At 42.8% G+C, this 22,206-nt stretch overlaps 1 protein-coding gene across 1 annotated transcript; it reads left to right on the forward strand.

Annotated features, from left to right (window-relative positions):
• The first annotated feature begins 852 nt into the window (after positions 1-852).
• LOC106712954 lies at positions 853-21,705 on the forward strand. Its single transcript, XM_045683375.1, has 9 exons — positions 853-1,427; positions 6,013-6,190; positions 7,007-7,073; positions 7,169-16,052; positions 16,344-16,435; positions 16,530-16,715; positions 16,973-19,308; positions 19,394-19,828; positions 19,986-21,705. Exons 2-9 carry the CDS (start codon positions 6,021-6,023, stop codon positions 21,436-21,438), a joined length of 13,623 nt encoding a protein of 4,540 aa, XP_045539331.1. The 5' UTR covers positions 853-1,427; positions 6,013-6,020; the 3' UTR covers positions 21,439-21,705.
• Positions 21,706-22,206: the final 501 nt, after the last annotated feature.

The raw sequence follows: 22,206 nt of genomic DNA on the forward strand, positions 1-22,206 counted from the left end.
TAATATGAAGACTCGCTTATAGGTCTACTCTAGAACCAGAGTAACCAGCAATGGCATTCGAAATAGTCTTTAATAAAGCGAGACAGCAAATTGTCAACACTTTTGATCTTTTTTCCTCCCGTAACGCTAACTTCTTCACTACAATGTATTTCTAAAAATTCGCACACAGACTTTATGTTTAGGTATTGTTTCAACTTCTGTATTGGTCAAATAGCGCTTGATAATCGAATGTTACGACGAAAAGGAAGTTCGTAGAGCAATCGAGGTTTTCGGCAAACAATCCAAGGCGAAATCTTTCCACTCTTAGCAGAAATGTTTATTAAGTAAAACGCAGCGTTCATTTTGGTATTACATTGTCAGATATTCCGTTCCCGACCACATTATTTAGGCAGTTTTTAATATATTTGATAATGATTTAGGTATTGAAACATAGTTATGTACTACCGATCTATCTATTTATTTATCATTCCTTCTCCACGAGTCTTGTACGTTGTATATTTGCGGTTCTCAACTTTTATATCCATAAAATTGCGGTAACGAAATTCACGTCTCTAACATTGAAAAATTTCATAACACTAGAAAACTGTTAAAGAATATTTTTTTTCTTTTACGTAACTAACCGAAATCATCAACAATGTGAGAAAATCACTAAGAACATGTAATATTTATATTATAAATAGTTAATTACATAATGTTCTTGTAAAAATCGTGTTTTATTTGAAAACACTTTGACACTGACGTCAGTAAGACTGAATTATGAAAATTCAAAACAAATCTTCTTACAAACTCTATAAATGATACTTTACGAACACAAGATACAAATAAATGTATAATGTTTTTCTATCACCATCACACACTTTATATTGCTTGCTGTGAAATATCTAACATAGCTTCAACAAAATTACGATAACATCCAGATAAAACTTGGCGCGTTTACATTCGATACTCACATTGAATACGACCTCTTTTAACTTTTTATATCTGGCCAGAAATAACGGAGAAGAATATTCCAGAAAAACAATGTTTAAATGCGTACAGAAGACTTGTGTATTGACGTGAATTAAATACTTATTATAAAATTTGAAAAATAATACGCGTGGAAAATATTAACAGAACACTATCCTCGCGTTACGCGCATTACCACCGACGTGGCTGCTCGTCGAATGAATTTGAATTCGAGGCGCTCCGCTGCCGGCGGTGGGGCGTTGCTTGACCGGATTGCTCGGTATCCATTTTGAACACATCGCACAGTCTCGTTCATCGTACGTCCTAGAGAGCCGACCCGACAGCCGAGAACGAGAACTATCGCACAGGAATAATGGACGCTACACTTACCAAACAAAAAATTTTGTATATTCATCGCGCAATCGTCGACTGTGACTAGAATTTTTGTTAAACATTTCTTTTTGATTGATTTAGACTAAAAGGTTAGTGCATTTGAAAAGTTTGATCGGGTTATTTTTCTTTTTATGTTAGCTATTAGCAAACATGTCGTCTTTATAACATGGCGAGATTGTAAATCTCGATATGTAATGAAGACGCCATTTTTAAAATACAAAAATGTTGTCGGGCGTCACGAGTGAATAAAGTGAACAGCATTGTTTGAATCAATGTTACAGTAATTCCGAAGATGTGCAACCGTAAAATAATAGCAGTAGCATACGGACCTGTGAAATAATTCATTACATCATTCCTTCTCGTTTATAACGTTTGTTTTCTCGATATCGTATAACATGAGTGTGAGACAGGAGATTAACATTCTCTTCTTCAATTTGCTAGCTATACTCAAGCGGAAGGGCAAGAATTATTGCCGACTTAACTAAAATGTTTCGAATGCTAAGGTATGTGAATTTGTATAACACAGTAGTTCTATTTTACTTTAGTATTACACAATATGATAAATAGTAAAATAATGAATTCGATGACTTTTTTTAAATGTTTACATAAAACTATGGTAAAAATTAAATAATCCTGGCTTAAAATGTTGGTTAATTTGCTTCGATCCTTTGCTTACATTTGCTTATTACCAAGCCAAAGTATTGTAAAAAGGACGGTAGGTAATAGGAGGGCGCCCGCAACTCACGGCCGCGTCGCCATTTTGTTTAGTTGATCACTTCAATCGCAACGGCGCAAGACAAAGCAGGCGCAACGTAAAAGCAGCGCGTGGCAAGCGGGAACTAGCCTGGGCCTATTTATTCATTCTGTTTTGTGATATCTTGTGACAGATATTTACCAAAAAGTGAAGTGAAGTGAAGAATTAATTTTGTGCAGCTAATGAATAACTAGGTATTTTACAATTCATGTTTTTATAATGCAATAATTTTGATTACGCATGCCTAAAAATTTTCAATATGGCACTATGGCGCCTGTTCCTTATTTAGTTGTAGCGCTCGTTGTTCTGCGGTACAAATTTTTAGTAACACTAATTGTACCTATTATCATTGTCTAATTTCTAAAAATGACTAGTCGTTGCAATAAATTGTTAAATCATACGAGTTTTATGTATAACGAAAAGTTGTGATAAATATCATATATTGTACGACTCCCTCAGAAATTTTCTTAAAATCAACAATGTTTAATAATGACATGTGTTAATAGTGAGGAACTCAGTAGACTCCACCTTGTAAACGAAAACAACTTACCTAACAGTCTTCTCATTAAGATTTAAAATTCTTATATATTTTTTTTCACAAATTCAATATTAAATTTCACAGGTAGTTAGTGCCAGACTACTTCCGATACACAAAACCATTTGACGCAAATTCTCGTACTTCGATTTCTTCTAACATTAATTTGTTCATCAATCCTAATTGTTAGCCACACTTTAGGCATTTACAGTAACCATTCCTACGTTTACTTTGTACTCTGTGTTATCTGTATACTGTGATGAAACAGCAGCTTACCAAGAACGGCCCCTGTGCTTCGGGGGTTTACAACGATATTTGGCGTAACGTAGTTATCTTGAAGTTATTATTTTATTATAAAATATTAAAAATTGGCGTGTTCTTTGTTGAAATATAAATACATGAAAACATGAAACATGAAACATACATACATTTTTTACATGAAATATTGTTTTGTATACGAAGTTGTCGGATGTGTAGACGATTCACTAATGTTTTCCTTCCACGTGCTCGAAGTTAAACGATTGTTTTATATGGTTGCTGTTGCTTGTGACTCCCGTTTGACAAAAGAATGCGATGAAGGGAATAATTTGAATTTCGAACGAAGAAATTTTCGTCTACCAACATGAGATCGAATCTGAAGCGAGCTATCACGTTCACTGCCACCTTTGTGTGTAAATTGGACATCGCCAGTCTACTCTATTAAAAATGCGAGCCATACATTGTGACCGAGCGAAGTGTCATTAGATTGGTATCTTTCAGTGTAAGATAAAATACGTGCGACATAATTACATAATTTTGAAACAACATTCGTTTTCCTTTTCACTCTGTGAGCTGTCGCCCTCTTGCAGTCCCTTGCTGTTTGTTTGCACTAGGGATGGCGATCTCAAATCGAAGAATCGATTTCTCGGACTAAATAAATCGATTTTTTAAATCGATATGTCGTACTGAATCGATTCAGTGAATCGATATTTTACCCTTGAAAATCGACTTTCGATTTTTTCTTTTATGGTAAAAAAAAATAATTTACAATTAGCTGAATGTACTCCCAATATTACGGCATTGCCAGTTAAAAGTTTAATTACTTAAAAATTCGCGAGATGGCGGTGTGCTTAGTTATCGTTGCTTCTCTTTAGTAAAAAAAAAGTTACGTTGGTAATCTTTGACTTGGTTGATTGATATTGCGTCATTGTTTTGTCTTGTTATTATTATATTTATTCATTTGTTTATATATATGCTTTGATTGGTTGATTGTTGTAATATACTGACCATATAATACCAAAATATATTCATTTTTCTGACCATGTAGCCTGTTCTCGAGCAATAAATAGAATAAATACTTCAATTTTAGTTATTCAATCACAGCAACAACTTCCACAAAATAATAGTGAAGAATTTGACGCAATAGAAGGGACTGATTTAGAAAAAGGAATTTGGGATTTTCATAAGTTGTAAAAAGCAATTCTCTACATGTAATACACTTGCACTGGAAAGTCAAGGCTTAAACGAAGAGTTTAAACACTATTTATCACAGGCAGTTGTGCACCAAAAGTATGATCCTATATTTTATTGGCAAGAACAAAAAAACTCTATTTATCACCATGTTCACTCAATATCCGTGATGTATATGAGTATCGTAGGATCATCTGTTCCCTGTGAGCGCCTTTTTTCGATTGCCGGCAACATCGCAAGTGATGAGCGGAACCGCTTGGATCCCAGTAGACTTGACAAATTGTTGTTTTTAAAAAGCTTCTTCTTCTTCTTAAATTTTTAATCTAACAAATGCATTTAGAAAATAAATATCTTCTTTTATATGTGATCTGATATTTTGATATGGTAATAAAAATAATTGTAATTATCGAATTCCCTGAACTATAAAATTCCTGATTTTTACTGATAAGAGATCCCAGAGATTATTTATTATGGTACCATTCTTGTTTTTCTTAAAATGGATTTATATTTACATTGTAAATACAAATTTGAAAAAAAATCGATTTTTTAGAAATCGATTTTTTAGACCTCGATTTTTTTATGAATCGATTTATCAGGTTACGATTCGAATCGATTTAAAAATCGATCTTTTTTGGAAAGAATCGCCATCCCTAGTTTGCACCCGACGTAGGGCACGTTTTTAAAACAAGTGTTACCATGTGAAAAAAATAAACTATTATTGTATAACCTTCTTTTTGAAGTCGGCTAAAAAGTACATCAATTGTCGCCAATTGTTTATTTCCTAATCTTCACTATCCTATATTATATAAAATGATACCCTATTTAGTTTATTTAATAGAATTTAAATCGTTACTTGAATTTCGGTATAAAATAAATATTCGGTAAAATATTTGTGGACATCAGAATAAATATGCAGATTATGTCTTATTAATTTTATACTTAGGACGTGATAAATGATCCGAGGCATGAGGGCATACTAAACAAAGCTAATAGTAAAGCATAAAGCATTGTTGAAAGTGATTGTTGTTGAATGTGTGCCACACAAATATTTGTGCACAATATGCACTATTACTAATATGGAGCATTTGTAAACAAGTATAATATGTATAAATTTCTTAAATTATCATTATGATTTGTATATTTATTAGTATTTGTTTTATTTCACAATCTTCATGTTATGTAATATTTTTCATAAGTTTTTGGTTAAAACGAGAAGTTTCCTATAATGTCGCAGATAAAGGTATGGCTTTTGTAGCTCTTAGAGTATACGTTGTATATTTATTTACTCCAAAAACGTCAAACTTTTGAACAGAATTTGAGAATTTCATTTGTTCAGAAATATTAATACAGGACAACATGTGGGCCTGACTTCGTTATTTAAGTGCGATTTCGAAGGTTACCGGCGGGCGTCACCCGACTAGTAAGACATACTTAATTGTGACAAGGCAAGATTTGCATTTTTCAATGTTTGTAAGCTTTGTTAACATTGCTACAAGTGTTCACCCGTGCGAAGTCGGGAGCGGCTGCTTGTTATTTTTTTTATGTGTAACATAATAAAATGTTCCTGTTTGTGTTGCCATTACAGGCGATTTTTTGCTTGTTGATATTTTTGTTCGATTCTTGCCTGTTATCGCTGAATATCACAGTTATGTTTATACCACTTTCTTAAAAAAGTAATTCTGTTACTTAAAACGTAGTAATTTTTAACAGTTATATAAAGACTATTTAAATTATTTAACTTTTAATAGTCGTAAATTGTCGGACAAATGACAAAGACTTACATATGAAATAGAACAATTACAAAATTCACAAACATTTTGGATATTTATGCCAATTAAATGCATTGACAAATTACATTTAACTGCAATTATATTTATTGGTGTTTTTTCACATAGGCAACTCATCAATTCCATTTTATTCTTTGTTCTATTTTCAGCATAAAAAATGGAGACGGATTACGATCGCAAGTTCGAGGAGATGAAGAAATACATTCCATTCCTGGAGAACATGATCTGTAAGTTGGAGAGTGCGGGGTCCGGCAGCGGCAACCCGCGCCTTGCACAGCTCGCCAAGATACGCTCCCTCCGCGATCTTTTGTTGGATAAGAGAAAAAGGTTCATGTCTTTTATTGCTCCACTTTTTTTTATTAATTATTAAACACCATCAAGATTACCACGTTAAAAATGTCACGGGTTGTACTCTTCGACCATTACTGTACTTTGCAAGGGCTTCGTCAGCCGATGGTGAAGGGTGTGGGGGGCCTGTAGGTATTTTTTTTTATTTCAAAAGGAATTCTTATAAACATGTGGTTTTTAATGAAAAACAGACAAGTAGTATTTGAGTAATTTAACGATCTATAGGATTTTTAGCCATCACATAATGCATATTTCGTGTCGTCAGTCTCTAGGTGGGGAAGGGGGACAGCTGCCTGAATTATGTATACAGTAAATGGAATGTGCAATTTGTTAAAACTTAGAGGTTTTTCTTTGAGTGAGATTTAAGTTTTACATTTATGTCAGAATTTAATTACAACTGGGGTAAGAAATGGTCGTAAATTTGAAGATGCTCTAAATCTAAAGGTCCCGCCTCGCGATTGCCGCGGCATATTCTCGCCGTTGCCTCGACGTCGCCGATTGAGCGGGATATAGATTTTAATTTGTTAGCAAAGTGATTTTCGCTTTGACGGGTTCGCTGAGACGTCGGCGAGAAATCCACTTGCCCACAACCCGACCGGGGAGTAACGTTAAGCGAGGAGATTACGAGTGCGCTATTACCTTACAGCTTAGTTTTAAAAGCTACGTAATATAAACTCGTACTTTCTTCCGCCATCCTCTTCCTATGTCTGTCCATAAAGTAATGAGACCGCACACTACTTTTTATTTAGTTACTCAAGGCTTTTCTTTTGACTAATAGCCATTTATTTGTTTTAGAATGAAAATGGAGAACTTAATGAAATGTGAACAAGTTTTGGTGAATTTGTATGCAAAAATTGAACAGGTTAGAATATTTTAATATTATTTAATAAATATGGAGTTTATATAATTTTAATAAATTTTTATAGCACACTACATAGTAAATTCTTTTGTTTTTAGAGAGACTCATTTTTGGAGAGCAGTGATATAGGGAGTCACAATCCTCAGTTGGATTTGGTGCGAAGTAAACTTAAAAAAGTCACCGCACGACTGCAAGACTCTGACACGCTGCCTGAGATAGTAGGCCCTTCTCGGAGTGAAGAGGTCACACCCGGTAGTAAAGAACCAGCTTTGTTTCAAATAAGACAGAACAATACTCTTTCTCCGACGCGTTCATCACTTACTGATAGTGACAAATCTTCTTCATCATTGCATAAAAAAAATTATACTCGTGTTCTGATCTCCCCTGATCCAGAAACTAAACCTAGGCCGATAGACACGTCAAAAAGAAAATCTCCCATTCGAACTCCTAAAAAATCGCCGCGAAAAACTACATTCTTACAAAATAAAAGTGACAGGAAAAAGTCTTCGAGTCAATCTGAGCAAACAAATCAGCTAAAAGATTTAAATATAACACTTAAAGTTCCAGAAGAAAGTCTAAATTCTTTAAATACTAAAGATATACTATCTCGAATCATTAACTGCAGCGACAACGACGTTGACATTGACACATTACGTGGATTGAGGACTCAGATCCTCTCCGAATTAAAACAAACCGGTGCCAAAGACGATATTTCTGATTTAATACTCGAATCTTATAAGCGCAAAAAGAAGTCGGGGTCAAAGAAGAAAAAGGAATTCGAAGAAGGTGAATTATCAGACAGCGAGAGTGAAGTTATTGAAAGCATATATGGCAGTTTGGTAGTTGTGGATAAAGATCAAGATGAAACAAGTAACAAGCCAAAGGCAGAAGAAAAAGATGATCTGCCTCGAAAAATTCAAATATGTCTCGTAATTAATTCGGAAAAGAAAAGTCAAGATGAAACAATTACTACAAATGATTTGTCCAAAAAAAATACAATAATAGACATATCTGATTTTGAACCTTACCGAAGTGACGAGACATACATGAAAATAATCGAAACTGAATCTGAAAATAAGGAAGCAACTAAACAGCATAGAGCCATCTCGGAAAACATATCTAGTATACCTGAGAAAAATGAAAAAGATGGTGGAGTTCACGAAACTGGAGATAAAACGTCAGATATATCTAACGACAGCAATGATTCAAATGAAAAATTTAAAAACACTAACATATCAAATATCAATCGACATAAAATATCCGAGGTTTTGCCGACTAATTTAAAACCAAAGTCCACCAAAAGTTGCTTAAATAAAGATAGTTCTTCTAAAATTCCACAAGCTATACCGAACAAATCCTCTACAATCGCCTTAAATGAGACTACCAATGAAACTGTACCTACAGAGAATAAATCACATAACAATTTAACCAAATTGCAAGATTCCATAGAAATACCATTACTAGATTTAGAAACTAATGCGAAACAAAAAGTAGTTCAAGAAATTGATATCTTACAAGCTTTAAAGAAAGAAATATTAAGTGAAAAAATTTCTTTATCTGATTGCGAGACCAACACGCCACCATTACATCAACCTAAAGTGATGAAAGTGGCAAACATGGAAAAGATTTTACCAAAGAAAAGAATTTCTATTGAGAAATATAAAGAGAAATCAACATCTGCATCACAAGCCACCCAAGTAACAAGTGAAATTTACAATAATACGTCAAAAGATGAACTACTGAAAAAACAAAGTTTAAAGTTAACGGAGAAGGAATATGAAAGATTTAATTTATCAACAAATATGTCACTTGCTGAAACTTCTGATGAGGAAGACAATGGAAAAAGGAGCCCATCTACCAAAGATATGTACAGTGCTTTAGCTCCTAAGTCACCCGATCATGAAGATTTTGCTGATACAGGAATTAAACCACCAATTATAATTCCTGCGGAGCCAGTGAAAGCAGAGGTTGCGCCTTCAATAAGCGACGTGGATATGAGAATGATGCCGCTTAAGCCGCTGTCAAAATTGCTGACGGACAATAAACTTCTCGAAAAGCCATTAGAAGGGTCTAAAAAAGAAACGGAACCAAGTACGATAGAAAAAGCATTGCCGTTGGCAGATCCTCGAGTAAGAAGAGATTTTGGCAACCTAAATGTTGAGAGTGGTCATATAAGTTCAGCAGACAATGTTTCTAGAACTCAGTCTAACTTTTCACCTAATATGACACCCACTCGAATGCCAAAAACGACAATTAATAGAATGAGCGGTATTACCCAAACGAAGGTTATTCCAAACATGGTAAATAATTTGACTTCAACAACTATGGGGTATGAAATGACTCCTTCAAGGCAATCATTTGATAGCGACAACTCAAAAAAAGATCATGTATATGCTCCCATATTTCCTGTTGTCGAACCAAATAATGTATCAGTTATCGATGGACAAAATGCTGGCAGTTTTTCGCGGCTGCGTGATGATTCACGTAGTAATTTATGTCACAGCAATAGTGAAATTCAAAGTTCCTTTTATGTTGAAAATTCATTTGTTCCTTTAGAATGTCCACCAACTCCAAACCATTCATTTGGACGACTAGACATGCCAATAACTCCAATCCATGCATTTGGAAGGACAGAAGGACCAATGACGCCTGCTCATCCTTTTGGAAGATCAGATTGTTCACCTACTCCAAGTTATTCTTTCGGAAGAACCGATTGTCCGTCTACACCAAGTTATCTTTTTCCGAGAACTGATGGTCCATCTACTCCAAGCCATCCTTACGGGAGAATAGATTGTCCGTCTACCCAGAGTCATCCTTTTGGAAGAAAAGATTGTCCGTCTACACCAATTCATCCTTTTGGCAGAACGGATTGTCCATCCACCCCAAATCATCCTTTTGGCAGAACGGATTGTCCATCCACCCCAAATCATCCTTTTGGCAGAACAGATTGTCCATCCACCCCAAATCATCCTTTTGGCAGAACGGATTGTCCATCCACCCCAAATCATCCTTTTGGCAGAACGGAATGTCCGCCTACCCCAAATATTCCTTTTGGAAGATCAGATTGTCCGCCTACTCCAAATCATCCTTTTGGAAGATCAGATTGTTTACCTGCGATAAGTCGTCCTTTTGGGAGAAAAGAACATCTAATGACCCCAAATAACCCATTCGGTAGAGGCGATTTCTCACAAAATCAGACTATAATACAAAATACAGGAGCCAGATGTAATAAATTTCAGACTGCTAGAAATAATAGATATTCAGAGGGCGATAATCTACCATATTGTAATGATGATATGGATGGTGGCAAATATACTGAACATAACTTTAATACACGTAATTATAAATATGAAGAATCCAAACGAAATTATACAGATTCTTATAGAAATTATGACAGACACGTTAGTCGACGTGAAACTAGCATAGGTCGGTCAAGTTATAAAAACTATAAATATGATCAACGTTATTCAAATGACCGTAGTACTGCCTACGGTGTCGGAGATTATCGTAACGAAACAGATATTGGTAAATTTTATAATGATAGCGGCACAAAGCGTAATAACAGAAGAGAACATAGTGTGGGTCGTAACTTATCAGATAATAAATACACAAAATGTCACAAAGAAAAAGATTACACAACTGGGAACACTTTATCGGTTCAATCAAATGCAGGCCGTTCATTTACTATTGACACAAGTGTTAACAGGAGTTTTCAAGATACAATTTCCAAATTTAAAAATGTAGCAAAAATTTGTACTGATTTTGATGCCAGAAGAAAACGCGCATCAAGTGTTGGTAGGCATTTAGGTCGTGAACCAAGTGCAGAAAGGTCATCATTGAATACTGCAAAGAAAACAAATTCACCGGACCTAAAGACGAATTTTAGACGTGCACGCAGCGTCGGAAGAGAACCTGCAGAATGTCATTCAAAAAAGAGGTTTGAGGATATTAAAGTAGAATTGCTATCATATAAACATGCAGAGACTAAAAACAATGAAAGTAGCCACTTTTCTAACCAAGATTTCGTCACTAACATAAGGAAAAAGTTAAATGATCGCGATCCTCGGTTATCAAGACGTGATCGTCAAAGCTTAGATACTTGTAAAAAGGAAGATCAATCTACAAAATTGTCTATTCGTCGGGGAGACATTAGGGACCCAAGGCTTCAGCGCGGACTTAATAAAGATACTCAAAACAAAATACAGGTAGGAAAATCTATTGATGACCGTAAAAAACAGGGCATAGTTTATTCCAATGATAATATTGTCAAGGGAACAATATTGGGGACTGGTTATGGTGTAAAAAATTATAAAATTCCGAAGATTAAAAAGGCTCAAGAGGAAACATGTTCTAAAGATACAATTGATGATGTTAAAGTTGAGAATGTTAAAACTGGTAAAAAATGTGAAATAGAAAAACAAAATAATAAAGATGAAACAAATTCGTTTAAACTTGTAGAAGACAAAGATAAATGCGAAGAAGATCCGATATCTGTACGATATGAAAAAGTATTAGAAAAATCAGAGAAGAACGATGATGTTCACGATAAAAATAGAAGTGTAGTTGAAAATGTTTCTGGCTACGTTGAAAAGCGAGTGACAAGATCTTCAACAAAGATTAGTGTAAATGAAAAATTAAATGAACTTAATTCAGACAACAAACCAGTTTCACGAAAAAAACGAAATAGGATATCAAAACCGTTACGATACGATTCCGATTCTGATGATGACACTGTTCTCATTATCGATTCTCAAACATCCAACGAATGCAGTGTCCAAACATCGATTGAAAAGGATAGTGCCACATTAAAAGACAAAATAACATGTAACGATTGGGATGGCATCAAAACTACAGAGAATTTAAGAAATTCAAAAGATTGTGCGGTTGACGGCAAATTCGTTGAATCCGAAGGTACAAAACTTTCCGAAAATCTAATTTCTGCTGAGGATTTGTCAAACTATATGCCCGACTCTGATAATTGTTTTGGAATGGACCTTGAAATGTTTCCTGACAGCTTAGCTACTGATCCTGTTATTGAAAATATAAATGAACTTATAGCTGATTTAGACGATGATTTAGAAACTTCTAAAAATGATGGGAATAAACGACAGTTTACTAAGGAGATAATTCTTGAGAATATGCTTGAAAATATTACGTGTTCTGAAAAAAAGGCCTGTGGAAACTCAGATTATGACAACGAAAAAAGAACTGAAGTAAATGAACCTAATATAAAAATAAATGAAGATAGTATACCTAATACTGAAACTGATAATAAACAAGAAGTAGATAGTAATAGCGGTGTAGTTTCAACAACAGAAACCGAAATAAAATATACTTCACCACAAAAAAAGCTTTCCAAATGTTATGATGATGATGATGATATCTGTTCTACACCCGATAGCACAATTAACGTTAACGAAAATGTCCATGAAACTGCTTGTCAGGAAAAGTTACCGGATAGTACTGGTGAACTACATTGTGAAATGAGTTCAGATATAACTTCTACTGAAGTTAAGGATACTAGTCAATTAAATTCATCTCATTCCGACACGAGTAAACAGTCAGATTCTATCGGAAGCTTATTATCAATTTTAAAAGATAAATCAAAAATACAAGAATTACTCTCAATGATAAAAGAGCAGTCGAATGGGAATGAAAAGTTAAAGAAAAAATTAGAAATGTTAAGTGAAATAGTTTCTGATGACGAAGATTTATCTAATTCTTCAAAGTCTCTTGCTAGTACGACAGAAAAAAATAATGAAAGTGCTATAGTTGAAGCTACAGTAAGTAGTAACGATACTATATCTGATACGCATTGTGACGAAGATATTAAAGATAAAACGCAGGAAATAAGCACCGATGCTGTACTACACAGAAGTGTAGAAATTGATTCTACTATTGAGACTGACCAAGCACCTGGACCGAGCATTACTAGTGATAGTGAGAACAAGGACCAAGATGAACAGGTAAAGGAAAATGTTGTAAGTGAAGATAACTCAGAAGCTTTGCGGGAAAAAATTGATAACGACAAGATTAAAGATATGACAGTTGAAAGTGAATTATCTAATAATAATAATGAAAACGCCGAGGTGGAGATCACAAAACCTATCAAAAAAATGAAAGGTAAAATGAAGAATAGTAAAGGTAACGCCCAGAAACCTCCTACTCGGTCTTCAGCTGCTTTGAAAATTGACAAACCTCTCAATATAAAAAAGCCTTCAAGGGAACTAAAGCAACTTCAAAATGATATCAAGGAGATGTTTTTAAACGAAGATGTTTTAAATACTTCTGGCATCAGAATGTGCCGTTTAGCTAAGCTTGTTGAAGATAAGTCTTCGCCAGAAAAGGGCGATCAAAACGTTGATAACAGCCCAGTTGTGATACTTCAAAAAATTAAACAATCTTTTGAAGAAGCAACTTCAAAGGGCAAAGCATGTAAGAAGAAACAATCCTTAAAAACAAAAGCCCCACTTAAGCAAACTCCTATGAATATAGATAAAAATGCAGAGATAACAACGGAATCTAAACTTTCGATCAAGCACAAACCTGGACCTAAATCTAAAACCAAAGTATTAGAGCGAACCGATGTAGACCCTTATATGTTCGAATCAGACTCCATTGCCGAATCAAACGATACAAATAACAGTGAGAAGCAAGTTGGAAGTGGTTCTGAGTCTGAAAGTGGGTCTCTTGCATCATCGCAGAGCTTCGGAAGTAATGAACAATTAGTAGAAATAAAGAAAAAAGTGAAACGAAGGCGGCGCGGATGGCAATCAGGTGTTATTAAATCGAAAAATAAGAAAAGAAAGATGGAACTAAACCGATCCGAAATAGGAAACACCTCTGAGGATTTGACAGAAAGTTGCCTAAATATTACTGATAACACCTGTTTTACTGACAAAACATATTGTTTCTCTAAGAATGTAACAAATTATTCATGTCGGCTATGTTCGTACACCGGCAGCGAAATCGTCTACCATCATAAGAAACGACATCCTCATTCAGAGATTCCGCTGTCCCGAATGAGCCCAGATATGGCGAAAGAAGCTATAGAGCAATCTGAGGAATTCAATTTCCAAACCTTAAGTAAATTGCCTTTTGATAAGCATGTATGTAGATTTTGTTTTGAAGAGTTCAGTAAACGGAAAACAGTATTGGAATCTTTCTTCTGGCATGTCGTTAGTACGCATACTGGCGAATATAAACAAATTTGTTCAGAATGTAGAAATGAGAAGCAATGTCCTTTTAGTTTAGACATCCCCGCGCCTCCGAAGGAACCAAAAGGTCAATTAATAGGATACATTTGTGGCAAATGTAATTTTACACAAATTTCCCTCGAAAACTTAAAAACACATGTAATCAATCGACATAACGATGAAGAAACTGAAGTTTATACAATAAATTTGGGCATGATGTCGAAAAAGACGTTGTCGTTGTTGACAAAGACTACGACTACGACAGGGTCAGAGCCTAGAATATTAAGAAGCAGCCGTGGGACCCAAAATACGGCTGAAGTGAGTGATGAACCAAAACAATATAATGGAATGGCCGATACACAGTCTGAATCCTACATAGAAAAATTTGATATTCAGTCGGACGCAAAACTTGATACGACACATACCAAACGCAAGCAAATGAAATCGCAAATATATTTTGAAAACGAAGATGTCACCAAGGAGACATGTGAATTAAGTAAAGTTTCAAATATTAAGGTTGAAGCGGAACAAGACAGTGATACGGAGCAGGTGATGCAACATTGTCAGTCGCTTGACGTATCCTCCGACACGCTGGGCCAAGAACCGCTGGCAGATGAGACCGACACACGCGAACAGGAACCACTTGCAAGCGAGACGGTTAGAAACGAACAACCAGTAGACGAAACTGACTCCGACGAACACGGACAATTAATGGACGACGTTGCCACAGACGAACGGGGACAATTAATAATCGAGGCCGACGCCTCCTCGGCTGCAAGCAACGACGTTCTCGACTACCCGCACTTTAAAGTGAGTTACACGCTTTCCGGTACGAAGGAATACGTGTGCTGCATCAACGGGACAGAGAACCATTATCGCACCGCGCTGCTAATATCGTTTAAAAAGCATGTGCAGCTGAAACACAGCGAAATTTGGGATGGATTTTGTTTCTTGTGTAAACTTATCGTAACTCCCCAAGGAAAACACTTTTTCAAAGATTGCTTACAGCATTTTCTCGACAAGCATATTGATAATTTTCCAATAATAGAAAATGAAGAGAACCCGTCGAATAACATCGATACGAATATCGTTCCCCACGTTGTCAATTTGAAGGAACAAAATCCGAACAAAAATCATTTGAACGTCCGGCCCCTGTCGGAACTGATCGACCCGGCGGAGACGCCACCGGCCACGACGCTTCCCGTCATAGAGAGCGTAGTCAGCCTGGGTGCCTCGACCCCCGGTGCGTCGCATACCTCCATCGCCGACTTGTTTCAATTAAAAATTAAACAAAACGTATTCAAATACGAAGAAACACAGACTGAAGTGATGGATAAGAAAAATAAAGTAGTTTTGGAGGTGATGATGGATCGCGAAAAGTTAGTGCACATATTCAAGTGCGCCGGCCGCTTCTGCAGCTATTCCACGGACGAGCCCGGGGATGCGCTGCGGCACGCGATGACGCACGAGCGCGCGGGCGGCCAACGCGCGCTCGATTGCATCTACTGCGACTTCGACTCGTCGCAAAGCGCGGTAGACCTGGTGACGCACGTGTTCAAGGCGCACGGCGGCTGCCGCTTCGCGTGCGGTCACTGCTTCTACCGCGCCGCGGCCGCGCAGTTGGTGCGAGCGCACGCGTTGCGTCTGCACCCCGCCCTCGGCCCTCACGCCGCCGTGCTGCGCTCCACGGCCGCGCCGCGCGCCCCGACCGCCGCCACCGACCAGCCCACCGCCGCAGGCATCCTGCCCCGGGAGATCGCAGTGCCCTACTACGTGTGCGTTCAACGTAAGTACTAACTCCGACGTCCAATCTCTCTAGCCGACGTCTTGTTAAACTTAGAATTTACGTAATTTCCGTTGTGCAGAAGAATTCAAGTCTTTGAGATCATCTTAAAATGTACCTTGTTTTGAGAAAAGAATGTAAGCGTATGATATTAGTTACAAGCGGCAACGTTACACCGTTTAAGTCAATATTAGAGAATGGCAGTGCGAGTAGATGTTTAGCGATGATTGTATTAAGGGGAAGTGAGACAGAGCTGTGGATTGCCATTGGGTAACGAGATGTGTTGTGTGTCAGCGGGCGGCTGCAGGTTCCGGACGTACACGTCGGGCAAGTTCTGCGAGCACCTGCAGCTCCGGCACTCCCTCGACGCCAGCTTCCTGTGTTCCGTACGTATCCGCATCGCTTTACTTTTACATAATATTATTTTTTATTACATATTCTACTTCTGTGGCTGTCACTTGTGTTTGAATACGGTCGCAGGTGTGTTCGATGGGCGTGAGCAAAGCCGCGGAGCTGATCCAGCACATGAAGGTGCACGGCTACAAGTTCTACCAGTGCACGTGGTGCGTGCACGGTGCCGACGACGAGGCCGGCCTGCTGGCGCACGCCGCACGCGAACACCCCGCGCGCCCCCCGCAGGCCTACCTGCGCGTCATCACCAACAAGGTGCGCCCCCCCCCTCTCCTCCTCTCCCTTAGCCGCAACATTGTATAACCATGTACATTCTCTAATCCCTCTCCCGTTCCCTTATAAATATGTTCTCAAAAGATAGGCCTTTCAAAAAGATTAGTTTTCTCGTGTCTCATGATAGTACATAGGAAATATTGTAAGTGGTGTTACAACCGTACATAACTTTCCCGATACCGATCTTTTTAAAAATATCTAAGTTTATGTTAAAAATAATTTAAAATAATATATCGTAGGAGGGGAACGCCGGCTTCCGCGTGCTTCCTTTGGCTCAACTTAACATTTCAAAAATTGCAACAATCGATGTAATCCCGAGTACCGCCAAAAGGGATCCCGCCAGAGAAGCGGAACGTTCCATTGATTTAGAAAAGCTGATCGGCCAAACCACGGAGATGATCGAGTCCCAGGACTCGCCCGCCGAGACCCCCGCGACCTCCGCGCCCGTCGAGCCCGTCGCGCCCCCCTCGCCCGGCGACGACTACATCGAGATGAGCGAGCCGCAATTCAGTAATGATTTCTTGACTGAAAGTGAAAGCGCATCGCTTTTGAATCTACAATCAAGTGTTAATAATCAGATAGCAGACGCCGCGTTTGTTGCACCCGAGAGCGCACAGCTCGAGCATTCCGCCCCCGCCTCCGCCCCTGCCCCCGTGGCCCCTACCTCGCCCCCGGCCCCGGCCCCGGACCCGGCCCCGGCCCCACGCTCGGGCAACGATACCAGCTCTGAGATTATTTCCTTGGATAGCGACGAGGATAATTGCGACGGCGCCTTAGACGTTTCCGCGAATGAAACCGACACAACGAAACTGGTGGAGAGATCGCAATTGTTCAAGTGCGGCGTTTGTTCCGCCGCTACATTCAAAACTGCTTTAATATTCAAAAGACATATCCTGGGCGTGCACGCGGGGCGCGAGGAGTTCCCCTGCGCGCACTGCCCCGCCCTGCTCCCCAAGGCCGCCCTGCTCGACCACTACCGCGCCCTCCACTGCGCCCGCCGCGACACCCCCTGCGTCTGCGCACTCTGCGACAAGCGCTTCGCCACCCTCGGCCTCGTGCGCAAGCACCTGCAGGCCGTCCACGGCGTCGCCAAACAGTTCGTCACCTCCAACGTTATCAGCGACGGAAAGTGTCAGCTCGTCGTCGGCGAGACGCCCAAGAAGAAGCCCTCCAAGAGAACTCTGTCCGACGACGGCGAGACCGGGTCGGCGCAGCCGCCCGCCAAAATGACGAAGTTCGGGCCCGCCGACGTCCATCGCCTGCCCATCCAACCCATCCTCGACGAGCTGGTGTTCTGCGCCGTGTGCGAGTACAGCACCAAGGTGCGGCTGAACATGGCGCGACATCTGCAGCTGCACGCCGCGCGTCGTCCCGCGCCCAACACCGCGCCCGTCAACCCCGTGCCCCACCTCGAGACCAACGAGAAGCACTTCGACAAGATGGTCAACCTCGCCTCCAGCTCCCTGGCGGCGCCGCGCCCCGAGCGCCCGACCCGCGCCGCGCCCGCCTCGCCCCTCGCGCCCGACCGCGCCGCCCTCTACCCGCGCTACGTGCCCGACCGGCAGCGCTACACGTGCGGGGCGCCCGGCTGCTGCTACATCTCCCTCAGCGAGGACATGCTCAAGCACCACTGGGAGGCGCTGCATTCCACCGCCGCCGACTTCAGCTGCGTCCACTGCCCGCCCGCGCACCGCCTGCACGCCGCCAAGCAGCTCACTGCGGCGCGCGTCGTCTCCCACATGCGCATGCACGACGCCAAGCTCTACGCCTGCCCCCTCTGCCCCTACTTCCACTACCGCCGACAGGCCGTGGACAAGCACCTCGCCGACAGGCACGCCGGCGCCGGCGCCGCGCTCGTCGTGCGCGAGGACCCGCCCGTCCCCGCGCCGCCGCCCGCCGCGTCCGCCGCGCCCACCGCGCCCACCATGGACCTCAAGCCCTGGCAGTGCGGCCTCTGCGAGTTCCGCAGCATGCTCCGCCAGGAGGTGGTCGACCACTGCGCCGAGCTGCACGGCTGCAAGATGCAGTACAAGTGCTTCCACTGCGCTTTTCGAACCTCCACCTTAGAAAATGAAACCAAGCATAGATCGAAGTTTCATCCCGAGAGCGGAGATGAGACGTTCTACGTGTACTACCGCGAGGGCGCCGTCCCCGACCAGCCGGACGGCACCCCGCGCTGGCGACACCAGCGTCTGCGGCTCGCCCTCCCGCACGCCCGCATCAAGACCGAGGCGGAGGACGGCGCCGAGCCGTGCTCCTCGCCTGCGCCCCCCGCGCTCCATGCTCCCCCCACGCCCCCTGCTCCCCCCGCGCCCTCCGCGCCCCCTGTGTCCTCCGCGCCCGCCGCGCCCCAAGCGCCCGCTGTCGATCTCAACATAGTAAAACGCGAGCCAGAAGCGGGTGAGGGTGAGGGCGAGGGCGAGGGCGAGGGCGAGGCGCGGGAGCTGTACGAGAGGTTCGGGCGGCCGTGCGAGCCGGCCGGGCTGCGCTACAAGTGCCCGCTGTGCAGCGACGTGACCGACGAGTGCAGGGACCGGATGCAGTCGCACCTGTACGAGGAGCTGCAGTGCAGGAAGTGAGTAACGCCGCACCCTGCCGCCATTGCGACATCGCCATGACGCCCCTCGCCGTTAGCTAAGTGTGGTACACGTTGTTTGCAGATGGGGATGCGTGTTCTGCTCGTACAAGGCGTTCCACAAAGCCGGCCTGGCCGACCACATGGCCACCGAGCACCGCCGCGCGCGCGACGCCATCGAGCTGCCCGTAGACCCCCGCATCGAGATGTGGATCGCCAAGATCCTCGACTACCAGTTCCTTGCCATCGAGAAGAACAGAATTAATGCATCGAAGGGAGCCTCCGTCCGACCATCTGACCCTGCAGCCCCCGCCCCCGCCCCCGCCCCCTCTCCCTCTACCGGAGTAACCGCGCAGGCCACCGACGACGTTAACGATTACAACATCGAAGATCTAGTGAAATCTTTTGGCAAATTTGGTGCTCCCGAAAATGCAAATTTTTGCTGTCCCAAATGCGGCGCGATCATGAAAGAGGAGAAGGCGATGCGAGAACATCTGGAGATCGAACTGAACAAGATCAGGCGAGTGCAAGTCCGTAGCTAGTATTTCCGTCGACGCCGGAGCCATCGTTGTCTGTTATTTACTTTAAGTCTATACTATTACTCGAAATATTAAGTTCATCGCGTCGCCATTTCTTAGCATCGATAATTTAATTGTAATCACTTTATACGTGTACAGGTGGAGTTGCAGCGCCTGTCCGGACAAGTTCCAGAACTACCACGAGGCGCAGTTCCACTGCAGGACTGCGCACGCGCAGCCCGGCGCACCCGGCGCACCCGGCGCACCCGGCGCACCCGGCGCCCGCGCGCTCGAGGCGCCGCGCAACGCCGCCATGCGCGCAGCCTGGCTCGCCGCCGCGGTCGCCGCCCAGGCCCGCTCTCTCGGCCCCGCGCCCGCCCCGCGTCCCCCCGCACGAGAACCCCCGCCCGACGACAACTCGCTGCTCGAAGTGCGCTACGAGGAGCACGTCGCCCCGCCGCCGGACGTGCGCGCCCCGCCCCCGCCCCCCCCCCCCCCCCCGCCCCGCGCTGCGCCCCCGCCCCACGCCGCGCCCCCGCCCCGCGACAGCGACAGCGACGACGACGACAAGCTGGTCATCGACGAGCCCGCGCCCCCGCCCCCGCCCCCACCTCCGCCTCCGCCCACCGCGCACGTGTGCCCCTTCTGCGGGGACGTGCTGCCCGGCCTCAAGGAGTTCAAAGTGCACGTGTCCCGACACGACGACATCAAGCCCTACTTCTGCGCTCACTGCGACTTCAACGGCCATAGAAAGAGCGTGCTGAAGCACTTGCACGATCGACACGAGAACTTGCCCGCCCGCATGGTCACCAGGAACCAGCGCGCAGTCGGGCCCCCGCTGGCCGCGGACACCAGGCTGCTCTGTCTGCGCTGCGAGAAGCCCCTCACCGGGGAGGAGGCGCGTCTCCACACGCACGACGGCCTCGCGCCCCCCCTCGCCAAGGAGGGGGAGATCGTCGTCAAGTGCTGCGTCTGTCTCACCCTGCACGAAAACATCGGGGCTCTGAACGTCCACCACGAGGCGACCCACCCGGAGACCGCCCCCAACTACGTCTACCACAAGGTGCTCCATACTAAAAAGAACTTGTTCTGCGTCCATTGTATGCGACAATTCAAATACATGCACCACCTGAGGGCGCACACGGAGGCGGCGCACGGCGACTTCGCCCCGAACCTCGGCAACCGCAAGCGACCGCTCGCAGCCGAGCCGGCGCCGGACGGCCCCCCGGACAGCCCCCCGGCTGAGCCCCCGGCGGAGCCCCCGGCCCGCCGCTGCGCGCGCAAGTCCACCACCAAGCTGCCCAGCCAGGCGATCGCCAAGAAATCTACCACTAAATTACCTTCGCACAATGGACCTCAAGAATCGGAGACCGAGGAGTACTCGTTCTACGGCACGCGACCTCGGCTGCAGGGTCTGGCCGCCGTCACCACCCGTCTGCGCCTCGGCACTGCGGAGGTGGCCGTCAGTCTGCGTCAGCTGCGCGAGGTCATGAGCGTCAGCCCCGTGGTGCGCGTGCGCGACCTCGCCCATCCCGGACCCGAACCCGGCCCCGGACCTAGCCTCGGACCCAGTCCCCAACCCGGCCTCCCACCAGACCCCACTCGGCCATGATTAATTACATAATGTCTTTACTTTACTTTACTAGCGTTTAAGTTTTTTATTTTATTTCTTTTCATTGTTAATCAGCAGTTTAAGTGACAACAGCGGTTTGATTGATTTAATTGTTTCCGAGTGATGTCTCATTTAGTTTACGGAATAAGTAAATGTTTAATCAGTTGTTAGTACCAGTACTGATAGAATAAGTGTCTATTGTTTGTTCCTGACTGATGTCAATAATTAAACGAATTTCGGTGATAACTGTATATTTATTTCTCTGCCACCTCCACAAATGGTACTATGCCTGATTTCAATAACTTGCTTTATATTTGATACAAAACGACCTTGCGCACAACACAGACATTAAAAACAGCCCTAGCAAGGGAAGAGCGAAGGGAGTGCAGGGTAGGCGGAGGGGGGGGGGGTGCTTAGCTTAGGCCGTGTAGCTGCGCATCTGCAGCAACCAGTGGTGAGAGCTGCAGAGACAGGAACCTCTTCACTATGCGCGCGGTTTCTAAAATAACTTACCTTTTGTATCAATCAGGCTCATAATCCAACTGTTTAGTGAGAGCTTCTTAATATGTTGGTCGAAGCTCTTCGCTATCAGTCCATTCACAGATACGACTATCACAATAATGGCAGTGGATTTCATACTGACGTATGGTGGTAATTTTTCTTTTTCAACTTTCACTTATATTTATTACTAGCTGTGTCCGCGACTTCGTCCGCGTGAAATTCTGTTTTCGGATAGAATTTTTTAAGGCTAATTATTTTATTTAACCG

The sequence above is a fragment of the Papilio machaon genome, chromosome 21 (genome assembly GCF_912999745.1).
Source record: "Papilio machaon chromosome 21, ilPapMach1.1, whole genome shotgun sequence".
Lineage (NCBI taxonomy): Eukaryota > Metazoa > Arthropoda > Insecta > Lepidoptera > Papilionidae > Papilio > Papilio machaon.

What these genes read in the sequence shown, in the direction of transcription:
- LOC106712954 (XM_045683375.1), top strand. Translation starts at nt 6,021, where the DNA reads ATGGAGACGGATTACGATCGCAAGTTCGAGGAGATGAAGAAATACATT. An exon ending in TTGTTGGATAAGAGAAAAAG is followed by an intron (nt 6,191 to 7,006) that starts GTTCATGTCTTT and finishes TATTTGTTTTAG; the next exon opens with AATGAAAATGGAGAACTTAA. An exon ending in CTACTACGTGTGCGTTCAAC is followed by an intron (nt 16,053 to 16,343) that starts GTAAGTACTAAC and finishes GTTGTGTGTCAG; the next exon opens with CGGGCGGCTGCAGGTTCCGG.